Source organism: Lytechinus pictus, unplaced genomic scaffold (genome assembly GCF_037042905.1).
Source record: "Lytechinus pictus isolate F3 Inbred unplaced genomic scaffold, Lp3.0 scaffold_25, whole genome shotgun sequence".
Lineage (NCBI taxonomy): Eukaryota > Metazoa > Echinodermata > Echinoidea > Temnopleuroida > Toxopneustidae > Lytechinus > Lytechinus pictus.
In genome coordinates this window covers 1,420,135-1,433,221 of record NW_026974145.1, presented here as the reverse complement: position 1 = coordinate 1,433,221, position 13,087 = coordinate 1,420,135, and the positions used below count along the sequence as shown (strand labels likewise).

The 13,087-nt window shown below is 35.4% G+C and overlaps 1 protein-coding gene across 1 annotated transcript in view; it reads left to right on the top strand.

The window, feature by feature from the left end:
- The window catches only part of LOC129253981 (exocyst complex component 2-like), a 31,043-nt gene extending 17,974 nt beyond the window's left edge, over positions 1-13,069 (top strand). Inside the window, exons 20-28 of the mRNA XM_064115214.1 lie at positions 436-519; positions 1,381-1,440; positions 1,994-2,058; positions 2,729-2,798; positions 4,182-4,298; positions 4,934-5,075; positions 7,836-8,079; positions 8,718-8,777; positions 10,079-13,069. Coding sequence (XP_063971284.1) covers positions 436-519; positions 1,381-1,440; positions 1,994-2,058; positions 2,729-2,798; positions 4,182-4,298; positions 4,934-5,075; positions 7,836-8,079; positions 8,718-8,777; positions 10,079-10,154 — 918 coding nt within the window. The 3' untranslated portion in view covers positions 10,155-13,069. The remainder of the gene's footprint in view (positions 1-435; positions 520-1,380; positions 1,441-1,993; positions 2,059-2,728; positions 2,799-4,181; positions 4,299-4,933; positions 5,076-7,835; positions 8,080-8,717; positions 8,778-10,078) is intronic.
- Positions 13,070-13,087: the final 18 nt, after the last annotated feature.

The following is a 13,087-nucleotide window of genomic DNA, read 5'->3' as shown; positions in this document are numbered from 1 at the left end:
AGTACATATTTTTTGTATTTAGTACTGAAAACTGAGAAGAATACTGATGGTTTCATGCAAAATACTGGTTTCTAAAGTGTCAGCTTTGTGCATTGTCTTATGGTATTTCTTCGAAAATAATGATTTTCCCACCAAAATACTGATTTTCAGCTTTTAAAGTACTGAAATGTTCTTGTTCAGGTTGGCAGCTCTGAGATGCCAATATTTTTCTCTTTTATTTTCTTTTCCTTTCATTCAAGTTCTTCATCTGCTTACTGAGTACAGTGTGCACATGATGTGTTTTTTGTGTGGAAATTTCGCTTTCTGAGCATTTTGAGACCTTCTTTTAAGATGGATATTGGACCTATTAATGTTATCACCCTTGTCAAATAGAGTCTCGGAAGGAGATAAGAATAGAATTGATTGAAATGTAATGATCTTATATTTATCTTTCAGCCTACTCTATTTGAGAGTATAGTAGTAGACACATTACAACATCTCAAGGAAGTGATCAGCTGTAATAGCTCCAGTGAAAAGAAGGTTTGTATGCAGGATGAACATCATTATTGTATTCCCTATTCCATTAAAATGTACTTGAATTGCTGAGCCTTTAAAAAGAAAAAAATACTTGATGGTTGCAGTGTATGAAGTGCCAAAAGGTTTTTTCAAACAGTTGCAGTTTATGAATTGCCATGTTTTTTTAAGAGAGGTCAGAATAAGGGAACATGATGGTTACGCATTAGCCAACGTTTTTTTGTTCTTTCGGGGCTACTTTCCACAACTTGCTGCCTAAATCTGCAACATTTGATAAGCTTTAACATTGCAATCAATGGGGATGGGCTATTTGTTTTGGTTTTCATGGCCCTTTTGAGCATTTCGGGGGCTAAATTACCTTCAACGCTCGTGTAATTGTTTCCCTCCAACATACCCTTCCAAGAGGATGGTATGAGATAACAGTATTCAAAGATTGTTGGATCTTTTTCTCTGAGATGAAAATATGTATCTTGAAAGAAATTATTTCATTTGTATTGTTAGTGAACAATATGTAAAGTTGCAGGTTGATTAAAGGAGAAGTTCACACTGACAAAACGTTTATTGAAATATGGCAGAAGATAACATGAAAAAATTTTGTGAAGGTTTAAGGATAATTCATCAAAGATTTTTTAAATCTATTAGAATTAAATCTATTAGAATTTTAAGTTTTGAATTTGTGATGTCTCAGGTGAGCAACTTCCTTTTATATCGTGTATCTAATGTCATTTTCTTCAAATATTGTATCTTCAGTTTATCGACAAACACATCATTTTGTATTTTGGTAATGCAACTTACACAGTGTAGTCTGTGCAAAGATGTATGATAATTGTGGGTGAATCTTTCCATGTTTTTCATTTGTTTCTCCAGATCTTTGATAACAGACATGTAGAGAGACAGACTGTTGATTTATCTTCTGATATGCTCATGGTAAGAGGTTTCTTTTCAAATCTCATTATTTAGCTCTTGAATTTGATCAATGTTAAATTGTTTGATAAATTTCTGGAGCAAATTCAAGGTACATTAAAATTTACAAATGCATGTACTTTCCCTGTTTTTTCATACCGATTACAACTGTTATGAACAGTTAACTGAAATTATACAATATAGTTTTATCAAACAAGGAAAAATGAATATTTGGGCTAATTACGGGTCCTCAGTTATTTTAATCAAGAACTACTGTGTCTTGTACCAAATGATTATACTTGTTTCAGAGTGCTCTAATTATACCAGTTGAATTTGGTCATCCTTTTTTTTTAATGAGTTTTTGAAGTATTTTTTGTCAATTAGATTATGCCTTGGCATTTGATGTGATGAAAAGTCTATTTTAATCCTTTTATATAACAATCGTTGACCCTTCATTTTCATGTATTCAATCCATCACAGTGAAATTATTATTATTGTATCGTATATGGATATGTATTTTTATGTTTTTGAATGATATGATTATTTTCTTTTCTTTTTTTTCTTTGCATTGTTGTAGGCATTTGCGTCATGTCTTGAACAGTTAGCTTTTCTGGGAGATGATGGAGACATGCAGAAATTAAGGTAAACCTGTAAATGACTAAAATTAAAGAAATGAAATATCTCATATTTAGCAATGTCTTAGGTATATACATTTCTGAAGAGAGCAAAAAGGAGAGAGAACTTATGATGACATTATGAAAAAAAATGCATGCTTGAGTGAATGGTTGAGGGTAATCATGAATTCGGAAGGCAGGAAACTTCTTTATATCATTTTGAGACATGGTTGAATTAATTTATCAAGAGGTTAGACAAAAGTATTCGTTATTTTATAATGAATAGCCACTCTTGAAGTCCCACCAGTAGATAGTATGCATACATGCACTAGCAGATATCAATTCATGTTTAGGATGAAAAATTATAATCAATGTCAGAGAACGGTATAAGTTTACCCCAGGGGACTCAGAAGAAAAAGAGGAAACGTAATCTGAAAGTTTGTTACATCTTTTTCACAAATCATATTTTTCTTGAATTGGCAGCCCTCGATAAGTTTTTAAAGAACAATGATTTAGTGAAAGACGGAATTTGTTGTACACTACCAGTCACAATTTTTAACTCACTATACTACACTAAAAAAGCAGAGAACAATAGGTTTAAGGGAACCAAATCTATTGTTCTGTGCTTGACTTGTAGTGTACTGTGTGGGTTAACTTCAAAGATTCATATTATACTTGATTATTTATTTTTTTACTAGATTATCTGAGGCAGCAATGAGAACTCCTGAATCTCTATTCCAGTCTCCAGAGGACAGTATCCCATCTATGGTAAGATTTGATCTATAATAATAATTGGATTTATATAACGATTTTTTTTCTCCAAAGGATACGAAGCGCTGTTGATGGCATAAGACAAGTTAAGGTTTATGGTTATATATGTGTGTTTTGAGATGTTTTTTTGAAGAGGTCAAGAGAAGAGAGGTTTTGGAGAGATGGAGGGAGTTTGTTCCAAAGACTGGGGGGCAAGAGATTGAAACCGGCCTGTTTTCTGGATTTTGTAATGACATAGGAAGGATCAGCTGCAGAATGAATAGAGTATGTAGATCTTTGTTGCTGAAATAATGAAGAAATGTAAGAAGGAAGTGTGGTTGACAGAGATTTATAGGTTTGAACAAGTATTCGATAATGTATTCTATCAGAAACAGGTAGCCAATGACGTTCATTTAGAAGAGGGGTAGCATGACACCATATTGGTTTTTGACAGATTGATCGTGCACATTTGTTCTGAAGGTGTTGAAGTCTTCCAAGATCTTGTTTACTAATACCCCCAAGCAAGCAACCACCTTAGTCGAGCCTAGAGAGGACAAGTGCTCTATTAACATTATGACATGTGTCCTTATCCGAGAAACTTCTGATGCAATTGAGATTGTATATTTGCCAGTTAAGAGTATGACACAAGAATGTTACATGTAGAGAAACATTTATGTCTCTCTACTCATGATTCCACTAAGAATGTAGAACAGAGAAGGGTTTGGTGAAGGTCTATTCGCTCGTGATGTACCTCGTCACTGGAATCCTTTTTTTTGGGGGGGGATGCACTTAATAAAATTTCTTGGAATAGAATCATAAACAAAAATCACAAATTGATGATGCAAATGCAAACACAACTAATTGCACTGTTTTCTTGGAAAGTAAAGGTCAACCATGGAGAGTGTGCAATACATATCCGAAGGGAAAGAATGCCCATGATAGAATCACGATTGAGATCTCAGCTGTGTTTCATCAAATTTTTGTCTGTTTTGCCGAATCCCTTTAAAACATTTTTTTTTTCAGTGTTTTGTGTTTGCATTTTGAAAGGATTATTTTTATGATGATGAAAGATTTTATTATTTGCTACTCTAGTTGAAACTAAATTAAAATGTCTTTTAAAACCATGATTTTAGGGTAAAAAAGGTGTTTAATAAAATCTGAATATAGGTCATCCACTCTAGAACAATTCTATTGCCCTTGAACATGAAGAGATTCCCTTAATTATAACTATTTAATATTTGCTTTATGATCATTCATAGTTTTATTGTGTCTGTAAAATTAAAGAAACTTTATTTTATTAATCAAACTCTTTCCCAAATTTTTATTTAGTATCTGTTTTTTTTTTTTTGATATCATCGCGATTGTTTTTATATCTTTTTCTCTTTGTTTTTCTTAATACAGGAACAGTGTTTGGTAATTGTACTGAGTAACTGTAGTCATGTTTCTCAACATGTCATCCCTAATCTGATTGAGCAGTTCAAGAGACTTGGCTATCCTAGCACCCATGAAATAGAAAATGTAAGTAATTTGCTGTAAATTAGAACCTGGGGCTTGTTTCATAAAGACTTCCAACTATGGTAAATTTACCATTACTGTAACTACCATGGAAACCTTGATTTTGAATTGCTGCTGAGCCCTGTTACCCTAACGATAAACTGATGTACGTAATTTAGATCAGGGCCAAGGTGCATTGAGTCAAGTTTATAGCTTTTGATATTGAGTCAATTTTGGTGTCAAGTAGACACTCAACTCTACCATTTGTGTTTGATTTTATTTTTTCCCACTGACGAATGATAGAACTCTGTGACAAATATACTTTCAGACAGTCATATGTTTTGTATCAGTACATTTTAACAGTACCATCATAATCTGTCAATGTCTACATATTTTGTGAATCGGGAGCGCAGAATTCATAAGTTCATTTATTCAAAGTACTCAAATCTTGTTCCATTAAACCTGCATTTGTAGACTTGAGTTCATTCATGGTAGTGTCTTAAGACTTTAAAAAATAGAAATTCTTCAGTATAAAGAACCAATGGGATTCTCCATTTATTTGTTTACAAATGCCAAGGTTGATGCAAGTCTAGAGTAGTATGATGAACAAAATAAAATGTTTCAACGCAATATGTATTGCTCAACCACACCTTCTGTAGATGTCCCAAGAAGCGTATGCCGAACTTGACGAGAAGATCTTCGAAGCTTACTGTGAGCAGAAGATAGATCCGTTGGTTGGAGCTCTGGAAGTAGGGGTCTATGCTGGCAACTATGACTGGGGCAACTGCCCTGAACCTATAGGTATGATTACTAAAACCGTCTATGAGTCAAATCTACTAATACCTATGAAAACTGCTCTGATGGCCTTATGCAGGGAATGAAGAAAACGTAAACATCAACGATATTCTGTCGATGAGGCTGATTCTCTTACTTCAGAATATTCCTATTAATATTCTATGAACCAAATAATATTTCCCTGGTTTTCTATTTGCTGAAAGCTATGAATATTGTTCTTATCCCAAAGAGTAAATCTTATCTTTCAACATTCGACCATGAATAGATGATATCATCGATTTACGAAAAGGTTAAAAGTACTTTGAATAGTGTGATTTTTTTTTCAAAATAGATATCCTATGGTGTATCGATATTCAGCATTCTGTTTCATAAAAGTTATTAAAAAAAAAAAAAGTCTATGACAAGTTTGCTGTCAGTAAATGAAATGATACAATATCAGTAGTAAGTAACTTACAGTGCCCAGATTAAGGAACCAAATGCATTCTTATCCTGCCATTGCCCAAATCAATATTTTTAATCTGTATTTGCACTCTCCACCAAGTGGCGAGAAGAATGTATTTGTTAATATGATGCTCACTGTGATAACTCAATAGGGAGTAGAGAATGCTCATACAGCGTAATAATTGCATCTAGGAGGGGGCCAAAGTTAAGTAGAAACTAACAAGTCGTAACGTTATATTTTCTAGTTGAATCATGATATTCACGGATATAGTAATCAAGGGTATGAGCTTTGAAGATTAAGCAATGTAAATCAGTAGCTGGTGAAACTTGTTATCTAGAAATTCAAATGAATACTAGAATGAAACTCATCCCCATAAGGTAATCTCAAGTAACCCATACTTCGGAAACTGAGAGCGTTCTCTCCATTTCTTTGAATAAGATTTCCAATATGTGGAATATCATTTAAGGAATCTTTTTTTCCGAATACTACTGAAATTAAATTTTATCCCCTTTGTTTTCTATGTGAACACAATGATTTTATTTCAATGCACTGGCATCATTTGTTTTAAAGTGAGATTCTGATTATGGTATTTTATGAATTCTCACAATCCTTAAAATGCTATTTTTCAATTTTTTTTTTTTTTGGGGGGCGTGAGTCAATCCAAAATTTCAGCTCGCATTTTGCCCTCTCATTAGTTTGATGCACACCAGAGGAAATGTTAACTAGGTACCATGACTTGTTCGGCGACAATTGCTCTGATGGAAAATCTGCATGTTAAGCCAAACATAAAACTTACCTCCAAAACTAAATAAACCTTAATCCTTATCTTGACATCATTCTGAACCAGAAAGAGTAATACCAAACCCAAATTCCATATCTAGAAAGGGGTTTATCGGGGGAGAAGTTGGGTGGAACTGTAGATCATTCCATATTGTTTTGCTTCTCATATTTGACAAGCACATGAAACAGGGTTATCACGAACCGAGCGGGGCTTCAGAACGTTTTATATGAAAATTAATTCTTGTGCAGGTCACACTTGAGAAACAAAGAAGCCCTTCTCCAGTTCTCAAAGAATTTTTGTGTCTTTGATTATCATCTCCAGTTTTATTTCCTCCTCTTCCTCTTTTCCTTTTATTCCTCTTTAAATTTGTTTTCACTTTTCTCCACATTTGTTTTATTTTCAGTATAGCGATACGAACTCACTACCTAAACATGAAACATATTTGATGAGGCCTTTATGTAGATTCCCCTCAATTTTGTTTTATTCTCGCTAAAGCAATACAATTTAACTCACTACCTGACCATGAAACATATTTGACATGGTCTATTTTGCTACCTGTATGAAGATTCCCCTCATTTTCATCCCCTCTTCATTATACAAGTTGAACATAATAAGATTGGATTTCAACTGCAGCAATAGCATGCCAAAAATTGGGGGACTCTTTTTGAATTTCGATACAATCCTTGTTACAATTGATTATTAAAGTTTTGATTCATAGGATGGTTTTATTTGATGAAAATTCATGAGGTCAGAGTTAGGGGGGTGGGGGGCACATGCAGCCTGTGTCCCCCCCCCTCCTTTGAGAGCCACAATCAAAATTTTAAATGCAAATATGCCGTTTTTACCCAAGTGTGCCCCCCCCCCCCTTGGAAGGTGAGGACCTTTTTTTTTTTTGCTTGCTTTTTTTTCCGCAGCAGAATCTATACTTACCATGTCAGACTCTACATTATGCACTAAAACTAACGGTGTCTTGTAGACTAGGGGGAGGGAGAGAGAGAGAGAGAGAGAGGAGGGGAAAATGATGGAGGGTGTGCGGGTGTGTGTGTCGGGGGAGGAGGGGTGTCATGTTGAGCACCCTTTTACAAGACTTATCAGTGACAAGAAGCCTGTGTTTAACCAAATTAAAACTAGTTGATTTCCTGATGTGATGATGAATTTGTCGTGGAATTTCAGAATTGTAATTGAAAACGCACTTTATGAAATGATACACTGAATAATAATAATAATATAGGGTATTTGTATTGCGCACATATCCACCTTGTTAGGTGCTCAAGGCGCTCCTATATTACCCAGCTAAGCTAGGCGTTCATAGCGCACACAGCTTTTTAAGGAATCTAATGATAGAGGTAAGAAATGATACATGTGCATTACATCTGCAATTCATTCAATAGACATTATCATTATTGTATTGAGCAAAGATAAAATCTAGGTCTGTAAGAAGTCACTGGAGTTACACCCATATAGACTCAATAAAAGGCAGGTCTTAAGCACTATTCAAGTCATTATTGATTCAAATCTGTGTTCTTATTCTTGTATAATGTAGGAGCAAGTCCGTACGTGAAGGAAGCACTGATGAATGCTGTAGCCATTCACGCTGAGATCAATGCCATAGCTCCTGCCTTCATGCTTCGTGTGATGGGGCGTGTCTTAGAAGCCGTAGCGGATGAGATGTCACGCATCATGAGCTGCGTTACTGGGTCATTCTGTAGTAATGGTGCTGTTCAGGCAAGGCTAGATATTGGTATGCTAGAAGAGGCCATGTCGCCATACAGGAATGCAGGAACAAGGTCAGTTTATGGTAACAGTTTTCAAAATGTGAAATTCAAATGCATTTTGCAATTTAAAATGGACGTGACTGACAAAGAAATAATTCTCCAAGGACAAGTAATTATCATAACATTGGTGTGTTGGCTCAGTTGGTAGAGTGTCCATCTCACAACCAGGAGGTTGGGAGTTCAAACCCGGCCGCGTCAGACCAAAAGACGTTAAAAGATAGGAGTTGCTTCTACCCTGTTTGGCGTTCAATGATTACTCGTTGATCTGGCTCTGCGGAGCGGTTGCCGGGCCCATGATCGATTGGGCAAAGCAAATTTTCGGAGTTTTTCATTTCATGTCTATTTCGAACGATGAAATATGGAATTATTTATTGATCTTTTAGCTTTCAGCAATTTGTCTTGAATTAATTCTTCCTAATGAAATATCAATTATTTTGTAATGGAAGCAGGGTGCTCTCTTTCACCAAACTGTAAACTCAGACTTGTTCAGATCATTGCACATATTTTCTTTGGCAACAAAGTGCTGTACACACCGCTCTACATGATTCCTAATTTAGAAAATTACTGTTTATAATTATTTTATTGATTGTGGTAAGCATGTTATGCAATTGATTTATATATTAATCTTGTTTATATTTATTCTATTCCAGTGCATCCTTCAAAGAGGCATTGTCAGTTGTACCACAAATCAGGACAGAGTCCCACAAGAGGTGAGTAAACTGTGATCAAGATATGACCCACAGCCGGTATTAAGTTTGATTCTTAAGCCAGGATTTTGAGCATTGTACTAAGTATTCTGCTTACGTAAAGCGAAGTGGGTCAGTCGGTAAAGCGTCTGCCCGTCGAACCAAAGATCGTGGGTTCGAGTCACCCCGGGTGGATGACTGAAGCCAGTGCGTTTCATAGATGCAGGCTATGTTACAGTGGAAAACACTCCGTCCCTCGGATAGGATGTTAAATTGAGGCCCCACGTACAGGAGAATCACCACCTTTGCACGTTAAGACCCCACTGCACTATTCGAATAAGAGTAGGGGGAAACCCCGGTGTAGTGGTCCACCTGCATTCCCCCAACCAGTTATCGGGAGGAGAGACCTGCGGGTCACAGATCTGTGTGCGTGCCCTTGTAGGCGACCCAGATTGGCTGGCTCCTCCGATGCGCCTTTGAATGTCTTTGACAGATATATGGCGCTATAAAAATGCTGTGCATCATCATCATCAAATACTTAACCATCTTTAGAAGTCAATTGCATTTTGTGGCTAAGTATTTTGCTTAAATCTAAGTCAGCCGCCTACATGGCTTGCGTGTAGTTTGCAAACGTGATATGCACAGTGCATACATTCTACCTAAGATGGATACATACATTGAACATTATTTGGCTCAAACTTTATGATGTAAAAAAGATTATTAGTAAGATCATTAGATTATTTTTTTGCTTAAAGTTTGCTTGATAATATAAAATACATTGATGTGATCTGAATACAAGTTTAAGCATTTGCTTAGCCAAGTAAAATACTTACAAAATCAATACTTTCAATTGAATACTGGACCAGATCTTTGTATGATATGCTGTATTAATTTTATTGACGTAAATCATTCATGGAGATTGCGAGTAAAAGATGCATGAAAGAATGAACAGATCATCTCTTGGGTGATAACCTGTAAAAGCAGATTTATTAAATTGGTTATTTTTCCATTGGTCCTTGTCTTCTTTCATGTGGCCCATTTCTTAAAGGCTTGTTATCAAATGCACAATTTCAATAACAAGTTTGGGATAAGCCAATCGAATTGAATGATTTCAGTAGCTTTAAACTGTTACTGCATGTTGGTTGACAAGTTTTATGAAAACGGGCCCCTGTTATTCATCTTCAAGTCTGACCTAATCCCAATTCTTAGAGAACAATAGATGATTCACACAACAGAAATCGTATTCATATAACATAAATCCTGTTATTTAGTAATATGGTTGTCATTCTTATTCTTCATTGGTATTCTCTTCCTTTCATCACCAGACTTCTCCAAGAACTTCAGGCCAGCTTCCAGCGTGACCTTCAATTCCTCTTGACCTGTTTCACAACAGACTCCTAATCGTCATGGCAGCAAGATGGCCCCTCTACAAAGGATAATCAAACGCTCGGATCATACTGAGATCCATTCCAGCTTCATTGGGATGTCCGTTGTCATGTTGCCACAAAGAGAAATTGAAATCGAAGCCACAAATGTATTTTGTTATATTACATAGGTTATGTAGATTCAAATCAATGATAGGTGCTAAACAGCAAGAAATGCGAGGTTATCTTAAAGAAAATGAAGTCTCTGATCGGATAATATAACAGATTTTTCCTGGCTGCAGACCTCTTCAAACATTGTTCTTGAGCTCTCCTGTGATATCTGTGATAACAACGCAGACAACCTTGTATTATTTGTGTGAGGCCTGGGCCCTACATGCCCACTGTAGTGAATGACCTATGCCCTAGCCTGCGGGTCTTGATAAAACTCAAGGCTGTGTGATTTGTTGACAGCAAAACGATCACATCATAGCACTTACCTTTCCTCCCGTCTATATAGTCTCGCCACATCAGCACATCTTTTGTGAGATACATAGTTGCGCGCACTGCAGGAGCCATATCATCACGTCGTTTTAGTGAGAATATTATGACTCTAAAAGGATTATAAAACTATTTTTCCCATGTCCCTTCCCAGGCTCTGGAGTATTGATACTATTCTAACTAGAAATTATGAAGTTTTGCACTCAAGTAATTTTGGTTTTATTAACCAATAATTTATTGAACAGCTCCAATTTTTTTTTCTGATTTACCCCTGAGCAAATTTATGGTATATAGTAGTATAGATTCAAATTCTCCCTTTTTTGCAAGGTCATTTTATGGCCCTTAAAAGGAATGAACATTTTAAAAATACGGATGATAATTTATGAATTCTTTTTTCCCGTATATATGGGATAAAAAGCATATCAATTTCCAGTGAGGAACAATACGTACATGTATTCGCACTGTTGTCTGTCATGATCAGCAGACTGTAAATCTGTCTATTTAATCCTGCCATGGCTATTAATTATAAAGACGTTAATCTACATATGAATTTATGAGTACAGGGTGGAACCATTAGAGTAGTACAACCTCTGATAGCCCTGTATTATTATTATTATCATTGTTATTCTTATTATTTGTCTTTTTGGAGATTGAAATCCTTGGATCAAGTTAGTGTGTATGAAAACAGACTAAGATCAGTGCAATTTTTAAAACCATTGGACAGACAATAAGATAAGTTAGGATTTGTGATGTCACTGATTCAAAAAAAAAATTTTCTTTTTGCACATTCTTGTGTTAGTATACAAATAGCGGATAGGCACAAGTGCAATGGTGCGTGATTTCGCATAAGGTGAAAGGAAGATGCTCTATTCAACTTGAGGCTAACGCCTCGTTGAATAGAGTGTCTTTTTTTCACCGAATGCGAAATGTCGCACCATTGCAAGAAAAAGAAAATTTGCTATTTGTGTTGTACAACGCCTCGGAAGTTAGCGATAATACAAATAATCTATTTTTTCCTACGTTTATCTATGAAAATAAAGAAAATGTTGAAAGCAATGCGCATTCAGCCAGTAAGCCTGCAATGTGTTAAATTATATTTTTATAGCGACATCACCTTTTACTGATCCGTGCAATGGTACATTAAGGACGGAACATTAACCCTATCTTAACTGGGCTATTTCAGACCAGTATATATCCCCCCTCAGATCTCGGCCGCTGATCGCGTGATCGCCGCGAAAATTTGTATGCACATAGAGCCAGATGTAAACTACAAGACTGTATGGTAAAATTAAAAAAAATTAAGCGTACGAAATTTGCCCTAAATTTTGTTTTTTGTGTATGTTTTTGCCTTTAACTCAATTTATATAGCTAGTAGAATGCTAATTTTTGTTTGGAGTATCAATTATTACATTTCTAATAGATATCTACAAAAAATTTCAAAAATATAATTAATTTCTAATGTATTTTATTGTTTTTTAAATTATGTATTTCTTTGTTTTTTCAAACCTTTGTTTTTTATTGGTTTTTCCAATGAACTTTGTCGGGGACCCTTCTGCGATCATAAATAGCATAAAATAAATCCATTTAAACCAACAAAAGTAAAAATAATCATACATCTATGATTTTTGGTTGAAAAACACAATTTGCATTGACTTTGTACACGGAATCACGTTTTTGAGCAATTTCGGGTCCGACATGCACTTACAAAATGTTGTGTAATTTCAGAACCGCGTCCCCGGGCGTCGCAATTTTGGTCTCAAAAGATGCGCAAGTAAAAAGTATGTGAGCGGCGCGATAAAAAAACTTTGCGCGACGGCGTAGTGATGAAATTTGTCGAGGGGGGTCAAATTGACCCCCCCCCCCCCCAGTTTAATAAGGGTTTTGGACGGTACATGTGCAACGGTAGGAATGTTTGACATTCAGCCTCCCATTTGCTTGCGTACAACTAGCTAAGTAGGTGTTGTACAATGCAAACTTTTTGTCCATGATATATTTTATGGAACCTCTAACATTTCACCCCCCCAAAAAAAAAATTAAAAAAACCACCTGATCTATGGAAAAGCATGTCCACACTCAAATGCTCAATATTTGTATCTCTGATTTTTCCGTTTTCATGCAAACTATTAAACTTGTTCTCAGGGTTTTATTCTCTAACTCAATACATTGTCATTTTACATGGTTCTTCAAAGTTCAACTTCATCGGCAAGTCCATCCTTACATCATTTAGTTTAGATAAAAGCGGAAATGTAAGAAATTTCCTTCAAAAAGATTCAAAATAAAAGTGGAATGCTTGTAAATAGAACCCAATAATTATATTTGGCTAATTTCAAAGTTATTATGCATTATCCAGTAGGGAAAATGAGAAACTATCCATGTGCAATATTTGTTTTATTAAATAAAAAGTATATTATTATGTCGCCTATTAAATAAAAATAAATATTATGTTGCCTCAAACTTATCTTTGAGCTGTTT